Here is a 17991-nt window from a genome sequence, read left to right as displayed (position 1 = left end):
CACCAAGGAAGGTTTTATGCTATTAATTTATTTGAGTAATTACCAATAGTGTCCACTGCCTTTAACAACAATTTGTGGAATTAAAAGACACACAGGAAATGGGAAACCAGCAACTCAGCCACTGGAACAACCAGCTGCGTGACAAAATTAGAATTGAAACGATCATCTTCAACGTCAATCTTAAATTGCCTTTTTTGTTTAATGCGTACTATCAAAAAACATGCACTGGGGAAATTGAGGCAAAAGAGGGCGTTATCAGACGAGTTTCGTGGGGGGCAGAAACTTCTGCCACACGGCGTCTTTTGGTCACAACTTCCGAGTTTATCTGTGCGGCTACCTCTTGTAAATGTCTCAACACAGTTTGTTTCTAAATGTTTTCTGTAATCTAATTGTTAGTCTTTGAACCTAAAAACATCACCGAAATACTAGCAGACGACAGCCTTATACAGAATCATTTACACGAAACCTCGTCATCAGGGTGTGGCGAGCAGTACGAGGATGTTATACATGTCTGAAATTAAACCACGAGGACGAGGTTGATTTACACGAGCCTTCAGCGTAGTCTGGTACTTTTTGACGGCTGGCGACGTTAGCAATGTATGGCAGTTAGTCAGGGTGTATGTCGTATATAACCACACGTGCATTTTTAGAAGCAAAATTCACCCAGACACAATTTTTATTCAACACAGAATGGCGGCAAATATGTTAGAAGGAATTGACGTTTCAAAGAAGAAGGAGTTTCCATGTAAAGATGAGTTCAAGAAGTATCGTTCCCCTCTGGTGGTTAGATATGCTTCGCCGGAAATGGCCTTTAATTTCAGCGAAATGAAGAAATTTTCGACCTGGCGTCGACTTTGGTTTTGGTTAGCAAAAGCACAGCAGGTTGGTACAGTAAAGCAGTTGTTTATTGTATTGTTGTATTATGTGTATACCATCGTAACTACTGTCACATGTACCTCTTCTTGTTGATGTACAATTTACTGCACATTTTAACGATGTGGAGATACTCCTGGTGGATGTGTGGTTAATTAGTCAATTAAGTCATTCTGTTTACAAATGACTAGATTCTAGAAAGAGTAATTTTGACTTTGTTCAGTTTTTTTTAATTTTGTGTTTTTAATCATATTTCTAATTTAATAATGTCTTACCATGGAGGAATAAATTATTCCTCCATGGTCTTACTCTGTCTTAAAAGTTAATAAATAATGATTTAATTTTTTTTTTGTAGACTATTATTATTAGTATTACTAAAAAGTCGACCATGTTGACATGTATTGTTATGTTCGTTTACAATACAAAACATGTGGTAACAATACATGGTTTTAATTTACTTTTTGTCAAGTAAAGTGCCAGTGCGCTGGACCCCCTCTGCATGTACTTCTTGGCTCTATATTATATGCCCACTTACTTAGCACTTAGCATGAGGAAGTGTGTTTATTTTTTGAATAGAAACACAATTTGTTTTCAGAGTTCACTTTTGCACAGTTGTAACGAAATCAGTAAAATAAATTTGTTCAAGCTTATTTTATATTTCTTTAGTTTATAAAGAAAATGTGTCCTTTTTAAGCTTCCCCATGTCCATGCTTTGGCTGTTTTGAGTCCAGTGTTCCCAACATGGGATCCTCACTTAAGTTATAGCTTGGACGTTTCAAAAGTTGGGACATAACATAACACAACAGTCTCATATCAATGGCCTCATGCTTCTCGGACCCAGGCAGAGTCATTTTAAAAAAAAGAATTATACATGTCAGAATGTTGAAGTGTTGTGGCAGAGTGGTTAAAAGCACCAAATTCAAACTCTTGTGTTTTTGATCAGAGTGTGGGTTCGAGTCCCAGTCGTGACACTTGTATCCTTAAGCAAGGCACTGAACAATTGTTTCGTCCTTCAGATGGGGCGAAAAGCCGTTGGTCCTGCAGGTAAAAGAACCCAGTGCACTTGTCAAAAAAGAGAAAAGTTCCTGGGTTTGGCTGCTGAATGGGCAGTAGCACCTTGTTAACCCTTAACACTAACAGGTGCTACATAATTGGGTGTCAAAGTTCATAACTTCAATATCCTATCTTTCTGTAGAAAATGTATAATAATATATACAAAGCGCCTTGAGTACATGTGTGCTAAAAGATTTTCGATATTAGAATAATGTAAACCTTATTTTTGTTTTTATTTAGACAATTGGCCTAAAGATTGATGATGATCAACTTGTGGAAATGGAATCTAATTTGACCAACATTGACTTTGACTTGGCTGCCATCGAAGAGAAAAAGCGGCGCCATGATGTCATGGCACACGTCTACACGTTTGCCAGCTGCTGTCCTAAGGCTGCCTCTATTATTCACCTTGGTGCTACGTCATGTTATGTTGGAGACAATACTGTAAGAAAAAATACCTACATGAACACTAAGTTCTTTAAAACTTTAATAATGCTAAATGCACCAATATGCACCAATATACACATATTGACTGGCAATGAGGTAACTAGTGTACGTCTATTCACCCAAGGGACTTTGAGGGACCTATTTCCCTCTTCTGGTCACACTCACAGGCCCGGTGGGTAATACACGTTGCCGAATTATGCCAGTCAATATGTACTTTATAACACCCCTTGGTCTTAAATAAGGGAATAAGAACAGACATTTTGAAAATGGACATTTTGTAATTGCTCAAGAGTCAAGTAAAAGTCTGTAAAAGTCAGGAAAGGGCGCTGTAACCAGGCACTATTTTCAAAGACTAGTGCCCGGCGGACACTATTCCCGCAAAACACGTGCGCGATAGTTGTTTGCATTCTGCAATCAACTCAGATGTTATTATTTGACTGAATTTGTTGCATTTAGAAGAAGTCAAGTGACTTCATATTGGTGTTGCATTTTGTTGTATTTGGCAGTCAACTATTCATACCTTGATGGAATTTCTTGGTCCCACATACAAACATGTATTCTTATTAGCAAAGTCACCACTACATAACTTTGCAGGGTAAAAACCCTTGCTCAGTCCTGACACAAACAACATGCCTACATGAACACAATGCAACAAAATCCCTTGTTGCATTTTGTTGCACTTTGTCATTGGTATGGTTCTTATTTCAACTTTGCTACATTCTGTTGTGTTTGGCAGGATTTGTAGAGGGACCCTAAGTGAAGTGTGTATGTATCTGTGATAAAATACTGGACAACAGGATTTCCTTTGTATTGCTTTTGGACAATGTTGTACTGTGTTCTTGTAAAGTTGTGGTAACACTTTGTCATAGTGTAAGCCAGAGGGGTGCCTGGGTGTCTTTTGGACACCGTACTTTAAATTTTGACCCAGTTTTCAAGTTACAAGCAAGTGTCGACACCCTTTTAAGTCCTGGCTTAAACATTGCACCTTGTGCATGACGAATCTCTTTCAGTGAGTTGAGGTTGTTGTGGAAAAAAAACTTTACTGATGGTCAGTAAATAAAGTATGCTCTGATTAATGATAATAATAGACATTTGTAAAGCACAGTATCTGTCAGAAAGCACTCCATGGCGATACTTAAAGACACTGGACACCTTTGGTAATTGCCAAAGACCAGTCTCCTCACTTGGTGGATCGCATCATTGCACAAAATAACAAACCTGTGAAAATTTGAACTCAATTGGTCGTCAAAATTTTGAAAAATCCACCCCTGTCACACGAAGTTGTGTGATTTCAGATGCTTGATTTTGAGACCTTAAAATCTAATTCTGAGGTCTCGAAATCAAATTAAAAATTATTGGAAAATTACTTCTTTCTTGAAAACTGCGTTGCTTCAGAGGGAGCCGTTTCTCACAATGTTTTATGCTACCAACAGCTCTCCGTTGCTCGTTACAGAGTAAGTTTTTATGCTAACAATTATTTTTTAGTAATTACCAATAGTGTACAGTGCCTTTAAAGCTATACATGTGTAACTTGTTCTTATTTACAGGATCTGATTGTTATACGAGATGCCTTGGACATCATCCTCCCTCGTCTGGCTCGGTGCATCCAACGCCTTGGCAAGTTCGCTGATACCCAAAAGAACACACCAACCTTAGGATTCACACATTATCAGTAAGTAATAAGAGATTAAAAACATGTGCTTAGTGCTTTTGTATTACTTGTCAGTCTACAAAAAGCCTCAACATCTGACATCACACCTGACATAGTATGGTTACATGTAGTTATTGGTGAAGTGTTGGGATCAACGTTCAACCTCTTTCCCACCGTAGGTCTGTAGCCAGCCAACCTCGTTCCCAGGGGTGATCGATCTCACCGCGCCATTTTTTTCCAGCATGCCTTGCTCGATCATAACCCCTGGAATTGGCAAATTTAAATGTGCTGTATGCTAGCACATCTAAATGAGCCATTAATGAGCGTACATATTCATTATTCAATACTTTCTTTGAGCGCACGCATGTCTTACGTCTTAAAGAATGTTTTTGTTTTTAAAAAACGTGTTTGTGTAATAAAAACCGCAGGCGTGATCAACATACAAATATCTTAAAACTACGCGCGCATGCACTAATTCTAATGCAAAACCAATTTCCTGAGCCAATCAGCATTGTTTCTTAGTACATCCCTCCCAGGGGTAAGTGACGAGAGGTATTGATACGGCGCGCTGCCCATGGTAGCGAGGCTGGTAGCCAGCTTCTGACTTTTTTACATATCGTTTCATGGTTCTAGTGCCACCAGTGAGTCTGACCTATAGCCTACTCCATAATTTTTCTTCTTGTCGCCAAATACCAAAAGTGGCTTTTAGCCTTGTTTTGGGTGAACTTGCATAAAATACAATAAAATTTCAACAAATCACACTTTGAGGCTTGTGAATTGATTGATTTATTGTCTTTTCTCTTTTTTTCCCCCATAGACCAGCCCAGCTAACCACGGTTGGTAAGCGTGCCTGCTTATGGATCTCAGACCTCCTAATGGACTTGCGTAACCTGACGAGGGCCAGAAGCGACCTTCGCTTCCGGGGGGTCAAGGGAACCACCGGTACACAGGCTAGCTTCCTTGCACTGTTTGATGGGGATGGGGTCAAGGTTGACACGTTGGACCAACTAGTCACAGAGATGGCTGGTTTTAAACAGTTAGTATTATTTTAGATGTTAAATTTGCTTCGTGGATTACAAATATTTCTTGGTTTTACCCATACACTGATGTGTGTTGAAAGCACTGGACACTATTGGTAATTACTCAAAAAAGTGTTAGCACAAAAACTTACTTGGTAACGAGCAATGGTGAGCTGTTGATAGTATAAAACATTTTGAGAAACATTTTTTTCTCATTCAAATATTAAAAGACTTCAGGCCTAAAGCCTTTTTTTGAGGCACCTGAAAGCACACACATCTGTGCAACTAGGGTGTTTTTACTTTCTTTATTTTCTTGCAACTTCAATGACCAATTGAGCCCAAATTTTCACAGATGTGTTATTTGTTTGGATACACCAAGCGAGACTACTGGTCTTTGAAAATTACCAAACGTCTCCAGTGCCTTTAGGCCCCTTGTCCAAACTCCCAAAGCGTTCCTCTGCAGTTGTGGACTGGACGGCAAACAGTACGTTGCTACGGACCTCGGACAGTCCGCAGAAGAACAGCCATGTGTGTTGAAGCGCGACGAAATTTAATGAGCTATCCATGCTCTACGCAATTGTTGGTATAAAAATAAGTCTCATGAATAAACAAGACGTATTTCAGGTTATGAATATCAGCGGCTTGGTCACTGACCAGCTGTGCTGTCCCAAGAATAATACATTTTCAACTCATGAATACCATTGTTCTGGAAGCGGACAGGCCGCACCGAGACCAATTCACTATGCAAGTTGGATGATAAAGAAACTTGTTCCCGTCCCTTGGTTTTCCCATAAATAAAGTTTTTTTGAAAATGTACAAACTTCAAATGCAGATTGTCATAGATTGTCTATATTGTAACTTTTTTCCCCTTTTTAAGGAAAGGGCATTTATAAAGGGGAATGAAAGAGTTGTGACTCGTTTTAAATGGCCGTTTAAGAACCACTATAGTATTCCCTTAGTAATAACTGACAAGGCACATTTCCAGAACCTGTTCTGGCTCATTGTACGAGTGAAACAAAGCATTTCACAATACACGTGTACATGAAGGTAAATGTCTGTGAATGCTACGCAATGGAGAGTCAGGGTGGATATAAACATTGGCTATTCAGCTATTATTATTATTATTATTATTATTATTATTTATTCACCCAATTCAACAATACAAGACTGTACAAAAATACTTGCAGATGGGCTAGGAGGAATAAAAGCAAATTAAGTACTGTGGTCCTTAGACCTGCCTCTCCACATCTGGTTGTAAAACAAGTCATATATTGACCCATTTCACCTGACATCATCATCAGAAAAATCTTGAATGCGCCATACTGGTGGGCCATTTCACTGTGCGTTTTTATATGTATGCTGTGCGTTATGCAGTAAAGTGCACATTTTAGGCGACGCAGCGTTTATACACGTAAACCTAACTTGCCCACCAACATGGTGAGCGGTAAGCACGGCATCAGTGTGACGCGTGTGACATGCGTGCAAGGGGCCAATGTAACAATTAAAGGTTCAAAGGAAATGGGAAAATGAACTATAAATAAACAAATGTACCGGTACATGTACATCAATTTAAACATAACAATTAAAGCACAAAGAGAGTGAGAGTAAATTGTTTTTAATACGAGTATTGAAGAAGTAAACATCCTTTACATGATAATTCCAAGTAAACAGAGAATTAAAGGTTACACCAAGGCGTAAAAAAAGTTCTGCCCCAAGTCTTTCTAAAGTAATTGCAAGTTGCATATCATCCCACGTGAAGTGGTTCAGTAAATTGTATTATTCAGAAAAATTTTCTTGTTGGGATGAGATGGACCAGTTGCAATGACTTTGGAAAAGATCCACACACAAAAAAACACACAAATCCACACACACAAAATAAGGACACATTTGTTTCATGACAGTTATTTTCCTTGGTTTTATCTGCAGATCCTACATTGTGACCGGGCAGACATATAGCAGGAAAGTGGATATAGATGTTCTCTCTGCACTCGCTGGGCTTGGTGCTACCATCCACAAGGTAAGGTCTTTGAGGTCATTTTTTTTCTTTTCACTTTACACAGAGCTCCCACCTATAGACCTTTATCACGCTGCATCCATCTTGACTTGTTCCTCGTATCGAATTACAATAATAAATACTAATAATTACCTTGCAATAAGGACCCAGACTATTTTGTTCTTTCAGCCTTGGTTTGGGAACATTGAAATCAATGGGTTAGAGTTTCCAGTTCCGGTCATGACACTCATGTCCTTGAGCAAGACACTTCACTATAGACCATTATCTTGGTGCAGCCATCTTGAATTTCTCCCGTTGATTCCAATGTTATCAAACCGAGGCTGGCCGAACAAAATAGTCTGGTTCCTATTTGCAAAAAGATTATTAGAATTCTATATTGTTATTTGATACGAGGAACATGACCAAGATGGAGGCAGCATGATAAAGGTCTATAGTGAAGTGTCTTGCTCAAGGACACCATTGTCATGACCGGAACTCGAAACCCACACCCTAATCTTAACCACTCGGCCACATTTTTTACTCGATAAAGAGTGTTTGAGTAATAGTGATTGATGAAGTGTCCATCATGTTTCAGACATGCGCAACTCTGCCAAACCAAAAAGATTAGGAGCGACTCTAGGTCAACCCAAATTAATTTTGATTTCAGACAGGCAAGCTTAACTTAACATTTATATTAGGTTCGGCTTATGACAAGATTGATGTCTGAAACCAAGGCACTCAAGAGTAGTTCCAAACAACTGCAGCAGTCCATCTTTCAACTTCAAGCGCGTCCAGACGTTTCAGACATCAAACTTTTCATGTACTGAGGAAGAAACTATAAGTAAATAGTAATCTTGTAGGTACAACCTTGTGAAGCGCTTTCGGACGCCCTTCGGTTGTGAAAAGCGCTATATACAAAAACGGGTTATTTTATTATGTTTATTATCAAATCTCTTTTGTGGAATAGTTGGCTCTGAAAAGAGTCGGTGCTGTCTCCACGTTTCGAACAGTATATTTTGCTCGTCTTCAGGAGAGTAGAGTAAGTTGTTCGAAACATCGAGACCACACCGTCAGAGCCAACACTCCCACTAAAGAGATTTACACATGGTTGTACCCGCAAGTTTATTTATTGTTTCCATGCAAAGCTTCAAACAATACTTAAACCCCCAATGATTTCTCTTTCTAGATTTGTACTGACCTACGACTGCTGGCCAATCTCAAGGAGGTCGAGGAACCATTTGAGACTGATCAGATTGGTTCCAGCGCTATGCCGTATAAGCGCAACCCGATGCGCAGCGAGCGCTGCTGCTCCCTAGCCAGACATCTCATGACCCTGGTCATGGATCCCCTTCAGACACACTCTGTCCAATGGTTTGAGAGAACACTGGATGACAGTGCAAACAGGTGAGAGTATGACTTATTAAAGAGTCTGTGTACCTTCTCAATGCGCATTATATTAGTTCCCTGTCATTGGGCCAATAACATTCCTTGCAAGTAGATACCATAGAGTTATATATAAGAACTAGAAGGCGCACTGGCCTATATACGCGCTCCGGCATGCACGCAGGCGGCCCTTTTCTAAGTTGACAAAACTGGCATCTCACATCGTGTGTTTGTGCGGCCATTTTGTAAGTTGAACAAACAGCATCGCGGTGCGTTCAATAAAAAACCTCAAACGTGTATTTCATATTCAACGCGCGTGCAGAATGACACGCTTGTCATCTTGTGGTCCCATGGCGTTTGTGCACGAAGCATCACTCGTGCGCCCTCTAGTTCTTATATATAACTCTATGATTATATTAGTTCCCTGTCATTGGGCCAATAACATTCCTTGCAAGTAGATACACACATGGTGTTACCCCTCACACCAATTAAATATTGATACCTCACCATGCAATGCCTCCAATCCCATGATATTGAATGTATTTCACACTTGATCCTTTGACTTTTACAGGCGTATTTGCATAGCAGAGGCATTTCTCACTGCTGATACATGCCTGATTACACTGCAGAATGTGACGGAAGGACTTGTCGTCTATCCAAAGGTTAGGTTTTCATGAAACATTCAATTTGTAAAACTGCCATTTTGCAAGGACGGCAGGGCCCAATTTCATAGTGCTGCTTAATGATAAAGCAAATTTGTGTGCTAACTGTAGCAGAATGATTTGCTTTAATGAAGCATATTTCACAGGATGGCAAGAAAATAAGGCGGTTATCTTGCGTGTTCACCATTGGTTTGATTGATTGATTGATTGATTGATTGATTGATCGATTGATTAGCAACAATAGGAGAAAGACAATGCAATAAACCAAATCAAAATAAAACACAAGATAGAAATACTGCACAAAATTATCCAAGGATATAGCCCAAAAAGCCAGTAACTTAAACTTGTTTCCACTGGGGTCCTTAGACCCAAGGTTTGGATTGTTACGTCGTTCATTTTCATACAGTAAGTACTGGATGATTAGTATGCCTATTCGAGTGCTGACGGTTTAGCAGAGCTTTGAAATGGAAATTTTGCAGTCAGCACAAAATCTGCCATTAAGCAGCTACTATGAAATATTGCCCAGGTCTTGCACTTGAGCTTTTTAAAAAGTAGCCAACTGGTCCAAAGATCATTAAGCATGTGAACATAAAAACTTACTAAGCACAGAAAACTCTTGCTAACCAGCCAAAGTTTACTTTGTTGCAACAAGTACCCCACGCACTGTTTGCTTAGGAAAGAAATTTGGTACGCAGTATATCTGCTTAATGGTGTTATGAACTTGGGCCCAGTGCTTTTACTGTGTGTTTTACTTGATATTGCCTTAGTACATGTAACTCATGAATAAAATCTTGAATACCACTATTCAAGTGTGAAAAGCGCAATATAAAAACGGATTATTATTTATCTATTAAACCTTTATAGGTTATTGAGAAGCATGTGAAGCAGGAACTACCCTTCATGGCTTCAGAGAACATCATCATGGCAATGGTCAAGGCTGGAGAAAGCCGCCAGGTACGTACACCAACCAAACTCCGCCTCTCTCCACTTACATTCTGTTTGTGCCCCAAGGGCGAAACAAGCCGAAGGGACGTATGGTGAATGCCTAGTCCTTCTGTTTGTTGTGTGTTCTTAGGTCTGGATTTTAATGCTACTTGCGAAGTGTATACCTGAAAACAAAAGAGGTCCTAATGAGTACAAGCATTTTTCTTAATGAACAATGGACCCCATGAGAGAATTCTTTTGAAAATGGAATAATAGAACAAAAATAGCTGGAACAACAATAAGGTGTTTTATGTTTTAACGCTACATACGAAGTGCGGACCTGAGAACAAAAGAGGTCCACATAATTAGGGACTTGAATCCACACAGTGATATTTACAGTGTTGAGAAGTAGGGTTTTCCTTATTGTGTATGACCACAGGGGGTGGCCACACAGTGACTGCAACACAAAGCTGAGTGTGTGTATGCTTGTGTCGAATGTCAAGGTCATTAGGGCCAAAACAAAATAACTGTTTTCCGAGTGAAAACTACCGAACAACTTGGCATATCAACGGCAAAAGGTGTTGGATTTTGATGGATTAATTGCAGTTTGATTCACTGAGTACTGAAGCCAATAGTGGGTTACCATTATGGTGTTGGAGTTTGATGGATTGAGTACTGTTTCTACTAGAGAACTGTTGCAGTTTGATTCACTGAGTACTGAAGCCAATAGTGGGTTGCTATAATGGTGTTGGAGTTTGATGGATTGAGTACTGTTTCCACATGAGAACTGTTGCAGTTTGATTCACTGAGTACTGAAGCCAATAGTGGGTTGCTATAATGGTGTTGGAGTTTGATGGATTGGGTACTGTTTCCTAAAGAGAACTGTTGCAGTTTGATTCACTGAGTACTGAAGCCAATAGTGGGTTGCTATAATGGTGTTGGAGTTTGATGGATTGAGTTCTGTTTCCACATGAGAACTGTTGCAGTTTGATTCACTGAGTACTGAAGCCAATAGTGGGTTGCTATAATGGTGTTGGAGTTTGATGGATTGAGTACTGTTTCCATGAGAGAACTGTTGCAGTTTGATTCACTGTGTACTGAAGCCGATAGGGGGTTACTATAATGGTGTTGGAGTTTGATGGATTGAGTACTGTTTCCATGAGAGAACTGTTGCAGTTTGATTCACTGTGTACTGAAGCCGATAGGGGGTTGCTATAATGGTGTTGGAGTTTGATGGATTGAGTACTGTTTCCATGAGAGAACTGTTGCAGTTTGATTCACTGAGTACTGAAGTCAATAGTGGGTTACTATAAAGGTGTTGGAGTTTGATGGATTGAGTACTGTTTCAATGAGAGAACTGTTGCAGTTTGATTCACTGAGTACTGAAGCCAATAGCAGGTCACTATAGTGGTGTTGGAGTTTGATGGATTGAGTACTGTTTCCATGAGAGAACTGTTGCAGTTTGATTCACTGAGTACTGAAGCCAATAGTGGGTTGCTATAATGGTGTTGGAGTTTGATGGATTGAGTTCTGTTTCCACATGAGAACTGTTGCAGTTTGATTCACTGAGTACTGAAGCCAATAGTGGGTTGCTATAATGGTGTTGGAGTTTGATGGATTGAGTACTGTTTCCATGAGAGAACTGTTGCAGTTTGATTCACTGTGTACTGAAGCCGATAGGGGGTTACTATAATGGTGTTGGAGTTTGATGGATTGAGTACTGTTTCCATGAGAGAACTGTTGCAGTTTGATTCACTGTGTACTGAAGCCGATAGGGGGTTGCTATAATGGTGTTGGAGTTTGATGGATTGAGTACTGTTTCCATGAGAGAACTGTTGCAGTTTGATTCACTGAGTACTGAAGTCAATAGTGGGTTACTATAAAGGTGTTGGAGTTTGATGGGTTGAGTACTGTTTCTCAAAGAGAACTGCTGCAGTTTGATTCACTGAGTACTGAAGCCAATAGTGGGTTACCATAATGGTGTTGGAGTTTGATGGATTGAGTACTGTTTCCAAAAGAGAACTGTTGAAGTTTGACTCACTGAGTACTGAAGCACTGAAGCAAATAGTTGGTTAATGTTGTTGGCATTTGATGGGTTGAGGAGTGTTAGAGTAAATATGCTTTCAAGGTAAGTTTGGCTAAAAAAACAACTTAAAGTTGTGTTTTTTCAAGGTGTTCAGATTCCACAAGTCTTTTTTCTTGATTGATACATTGATTTCTTTCAATCAAAGTGGACCAACTTGGTTTGGCTGTCTTGGATACTGACATCTACACACCATGGATATGAATGCTGTTCTTAGCTGTTTATACTTGAATCCATACAAGACTGGATTGATGGCCGAATTCACCAAGGCAAGAAATTCAATCACACTCCATATGGCTACATCAATATTAAAAAGAGTTCCATGCAGAAACAATGATAGGGAAAACGCTATGGCTCTGGGCATGACAAGAATAAGGAAAGCTGTGGTGATGATAGCAAGAGTGCTGGTGACTTTCTTGTGAGCTTGGTGCAGTTCTTGAGCTGGGCCCTGGATTCCTTGCTCTTCTAGGTTTCTGGCTCCTTGTTTCAGGTTGATGAGGATTCTGATGTACATCCAAATTGTAGCTGCAATAGGTAGAAAGAGCAATAGCATTGCTGCAATGCCAAAGACTACAGGTTGTTGTAGCATGTCAATTGCGCAATTGTCTCTTTTGTAATGATCTATTATGAGGACTGATCGAGGCAAATACACAATTACTGGAATTATATAAATGGACAGTAACAACAGCGTGATCTTTCTTTTAGTGAAGTAGGCTGTGTACTGCAAAGGTCGACTGATTCCAATAAATCGTTCATAATTGGCCAATGTGAGATTGAGAACAGAGTGGGCACAAAAGCAGTTGATAAAGACAGCATATATCCAAGTACTGTTGAACCGAAAAAGCCCGTCTGGTGTACATTGGCTGATGCTAGAGTTAGATGAACTGTGTGCAAGAAGTGAGTACTGGAAAGCAATAGATGCATACGGAGCGCAAGATACCGAGACCAATGCATCTGCAACAGCGAGGTTGAGTATCATCAAATTGGTCACATTATGCAGTTTCTTTGTGTAGATTATCGTCACACATACAAGAACATTTCCAACAAATCCAATACTCCCAACACATGGCATCAAGATGAATAAAACTCTGAACAAATTTGTAATAATGCCATCCATATCTACTTCGTGTTAATCCTGTGTGATACTGATTTATAGCTGCTCTGTCTATGCAAGCAATCTTGTGTGTGGCTACTATCAGATTGTACTCAGGTCTAGGACCACAAAACTGAAACAACAGCACATTCACTGATAAGCCTTTCAGTAATAATTAAGAATGACACTCCAGGAAAGGTGGTCCATCAGTAAATAGTGCTTTTCCTAATTATTTTTGTTTGCAATTAAGGGCAGTGGACAATATTACTCAAAATAATTATTAGCATAAAACCAATACTTGGTAACGAGTGATGGGGAGAGGTTGATAGTATAAAACATTGTGAAAAACGGCTCCCTCTGTAGTAACGTATTTTTTGAGAAAGAAGTAATTTTCCACGAATTCGATTTCGAGATCTCAGATTTAGAATTTGAGGTCTCGAAATCAAGCATCTGAAAGCACACAACTTCGTGTGACAAGGGTGTTTTTTCTTTCATTATTATCTCAAAACTTTGACGACCAATTAAGCTCAAATTTTCACAGGTTTGTTATGTTATGCATATGTTGAGATACACCAAGTGAGAAGACTGGTCTTTGACAATTACCAATAGTGTCCACTGTCTAAAGTAGCTGCTCTGTCAATGCAAGCAATCTTGTGTGTGGCTAATATCAGATTGTACACATTCACTGATACATGTATGCCTTTCAGTAATAATTAAGAATGACACTCCAGGAAAGGTGGTCCATCAGCAGATAGTGCTTTTCGTCAGTCTGTTTTGTTTGCAAGCAAGCTAATATATAAATTTAAAAAACAAGCATCAAGTACCGTACCTGAAACCCAAAAAGCAGTTATAAGTTATTAAGCATTGTACTTGGCTAATTGCCATATCATTGCTGTTATCCCAATAAAGGCAGTCCTGTGTGTAGCTACTTTGATCAAATTGTTGGTACAAAACTGTAATACTGTGATTGCTGCCAAATCACTCATGACCTCGCCATCATTAGATGCTGCTCTTCTAAGTTGTTGATGGATTGAGTACTGTTTCACTGTTGCGGTTTGATTCACTGAGTACTGAAGCAAATAACGAGTTACCTTATTGTTGATGTAGTTTGATGAATTGAATGCTGTTTCCACAAGAGAACTCTAGCAGTTTGATTGACTAATTTGTCTAATCTTCTGTTGTAGTCGGATCAACGTTGATAAACTCTTTCTCACAGTGGACCAACTTGGTTTGGCTGTCTTAATTGGTTACACCTGCACACCATGGATAGGAATGCTTTCCTCAGCTGTTCATACTTGAATCCATACAAGACTGGATTGATGGCAGAATTCATGTTAGAGAGAAGTAAAAGTACACCCCATATGGCTGTATCAAAGTTGAAAAATTCAACTTCTTGCACAGGCTGAAATATCAACGCAGTGGTGAACCAGATTGCACCAGGCATGACAAGAATAAGGAACGCTGTTGTGATGATAGCAAGAGTGCTGGTGACTTTCTTGTGAGCTTGGTGCAGTTCTTGAGCTGGGCCCTGGATTCCTTGCTCTTCTAGGTTTCTGGCTCCTTGTTTCAGGTTGATGAGGATTCTGATGTACATCCAAATTGTAGCTGCTATGGGTACGACATACAACAGCATGGCTGCAATTCCAAAAACTACAGGTTTTTGTAGCTTATCAATCCTGCAGTTTTCTCTTTTATACTGATCTATTATGAAGACAGATCGAGGGGTATGTATCACCACTGGAATTACCCAAATGGCAAGTAACAACAGCTTGACCTTTCTTCTAGTGAAGTAGGCTGTGTACTGCAAAGGTCGACTGATTCCAATAAATCGTTCATAATTGGCCAATGTGAGACTGAGAACAGAGTAGGCATTGAATGAGTTAATAAAGCTAAAATATATCCAAACACTACTGAACTGAGAAACCCCTTCTGCTGTACACTGGCTGCTGTTAGAGTTTATTAAACTGTATCCATAGTATAAATAGTCCAAAGAAATAGATGCGTATGGAGCATTAAATATAGAGACCAATGCATCTGCAACAGCGAGGTTGAGTATCATCAAATTGGTCACATTATGCAGTTTCTTGGTGTAGATTATCGTCGCACATACAAGAACATTCCCTACAAAACCGAGAATCCCAACAATTGGATGCACGAGGGCTAAACCTGTGAGCAGGTTGACAATAAGGTCATCCATGAGCAAGTGAAGGTTCTTCTAACCTTGCTACCTTGAGTCAATTTGCAGTTCTAGTCACCCACTAGAATTTTCTCTGTATAGATCGTATTGAATATGACGTCACCATTCAAAAACCTGCCCTACAACATGGTGTCTGTGAACGTGTATGTGGGGGTGTGCGTACGTGTGCCATAGAAATTGAACCCGGAATGCTTCGTGCTTCATTGATGTCTGCGTTTAGACGCGCATACGGTTTGCCCTACAAGATGGCTACTTTCATAGCAACAATGGGGTTTATTCAAAACGGTCTGTTATCAATCCAGTCGTTGAGTGTAATCCTGTTTAATTCTGGTTTATAGCTGCTCTCTCAATGAAAGTAGTCCGATGTGTGACATCACATTATACTCAGACTGTAGACCACAAAACTGTCATAATCTCAGAGTTACTTTGACTTTGGTTCAGATACTGTCTCTCCAACTAGAAGCAGTCCGATGTGTGACATCACATTATACTCAGATCAGAGACCACAAAACTGAAGCAATATCAGAGTCGCTTTGACTAGGGTGTTTTCTTGCCCAGAAAAGGAAGTCCCATTTGTGGTAACACATTTTACTCGGATCATACATGTACATGTACACCACAAAACTATAACAACGTCAAAGTCATTTATATGCAACTATGGTACTGATACTTTCTGGCCAAATAAAGTGAGTCTCGTGTGTGGCTAGTGCATCAATTCATCAACGAATCAATTCCTGTATAATTTGACAGTTTAGTAATAAAGTCCATAGTCACCTATACAGTGTATGCTCTTATAATGTACTGATTAAAACGATCTTGTGTACAGTGTGTTCAGTGATGCAAATCTTCCATTGATATGATTTGTTGCTGTGTTATAGTAAGGCAAGGTCCGACCCTTCTTCCTTGATTGAATGTGACAACTGGATGATACATGGTCTACCTATTGCTTACTCCATCATGGTCCAAAGACCAACTGTCTGGGGTTTTTTCTACCCATATCACATCACACATCAGGCCTGTATGCTTCGTTTCTATGAGGAAATGGTATGGTTAATTTCTACTATCATTTCGAGGGGACCAAGGCAATGACCATGGGGCATGGAGGCAGTCGCCTTTGTACAGGTTGCTTCTGTGAAGTATCCGAGGCCCTACACATCCTGAGTTTGCTGAAAAGATGTTTACTTTTGACTCTTGCAGTAAAATATTTTACAATTTACAATATCCTCAGAGGGTGCCCTTTACCAAGAAGAAAATGCCTTGGTGCCCTTGCCCTTTTAAAAATGGAGCATACAGGCTTGAGCATCAAATGATAAACTTGACCTGATCTCAACCATTGTGTCTCTTAATGAAGTTATAAGACATACATGTGGGCGATTCCATGAAAAGGTGGAATTTTCATAGAAAAATGAAATTGCCCCCAGAATTGAATTTTTATCTTTATATCATTCCAAACATGTCCAAGTGTCAGGGGAATTTGTTTTATTCGTTCGGATATTGTTAACTGTGAAAAAAATTACTTTTCCGATAGTGCACTTTGTTTGGAAAAAAAGTAATGTTTTTTATGGTTTTATCAATTTGACCTATTTTTATAGTCAGTATCAATTTTCTTTAAAAAAGTATAAATGAGAGCAAGTATGGGCAGTATTCTTTCAGAAAAAATATGTAAAATTTCAATACAACTCAATGTACACTTGTGTCAACACTTGGTTTGAGGTACTCTCAGAGAGCGTAACGCGTGTTACCAAAACACACCCTTTTAAATATAATTACTAAACAACCTGGTTTCAAATGCTGCAACTTTTAATTTTCCTCCTACTAATAAGGGCTCATGTAAAAACAGTAAAAACTTAGATGAATTCTTTTAAAACCACCGCTTCACAATGAGCCTCCGAAAACTGTAACTCGTGTTACCATTTAACGTGTGTTACCAATGCAACGCGTGTCACCAAGCCCAATACACTGTATACAATGGTCAGATGGGCACAGCACACAGTTTAAAAACTAAAATATTCCTGCCACGCTCCATGGCCTGGTAGGCAAGCACAATGTGAATGAGGTGGAATTACTTTTCAATATCCCACGGCAAAGGACATGTCGATGGAATGGGGGGGGGGTGTCAAATTAACGATTCTAAGCGTGGGGAGTTGTTTTTTGTGGTTAATGATTGGGATTATTTTCGTGGTGAAGTAATGCAAGTAAGTGAAGAAAATGACCAGTGTTTTAGGGATGCCCCCTGCTTGAAGGAATTGGAAGTTGGCAAGTTCTAAAGATGACAAAACATTTTATTTTAGGAATCATATTATTAGGAAACTGACGAACCCGTGATAGCAAACAGTCGCATGCACTACAAATTTTGGGATAAGTAGAGCAACTAAAAAAATAAATGAATAAAAAGGTCTAAAACTACTGTTTTGCTCTTCAAATATGATGTGCAACTGATATTGGTTGATAAATTTGAGAAATTGTAACTCAACAATTGAAGTAACATCAATAATGTAGCAAGACAAATTGTAACACGTGTTACCGTAACGCGTGTTACCTTAAATTTTGTGATATGTAGAGCAAAACGTTAAGTAAAAAGGTATATTTAATTTGTTTGCTCTTTAAATATGA

General features: G+C 39.3%; 1 protein-coding gene across 1 annotated transcript in view; it reads left to right on the top strand.

Annotated features, from left to right (window-relative positions):
• LOC139944681 (adenylosuccinate lyase-like) overlaps positions 1 to 17991 on the top strand; it is a 28416-nt gene that overhangs the window by 1912 nt on the left and 8513 nt on the right. The window contains exons 2-9 of the mRNA XM_071941756.1: positions 690 to 882; positions 2167 to 2370; positions 3921 to 4045; positions 4842 to 5060; positions 6970 to 7060; positions 8223 to 8440; positions 8991 to 9081; positions 9946 to 10035. Coding sequence (XP_071797857.1) covers positions 691 to 882; positions 2167 to 2370; positions 3921 to 4045; positions 4842 to 5060; positions 6970 to 7060; positions 8223 to 8440; positions 8991 to 9081; positions 9946 to 10035 — 1230 coding nt within the window. The 5' untranslated portion in view covers position 690. The remainder of the gene's footprint in view (positions 1 to 689; positions 883 to 2166; positions 2371 to 3920; positions 4046 to 4841; positions 5061 to 6969; positions 7061 to 8222; positions 8441 to 8990; positions 9082 to 9945; positions 10036 to 17991) is intronic.

Source organism: Asterias amurensis, chromosome 11, assembly GCF_032118995.1.
Source record: "Asterias amurensis chromosome 11, ASM3211899v1".
Classification (NCBI taxonomy): Eukaryota; Metazoa; Echinodermata; class Asteroidea; order Forcipulatida; family Asteriidae; genus Asterias; species Asterias amurensis.
The sequence above is the reverse complement of the archived record's forward strand: the minus strand, read 5'-3'. Positions and strand labels throughout refer to the sequence as shown.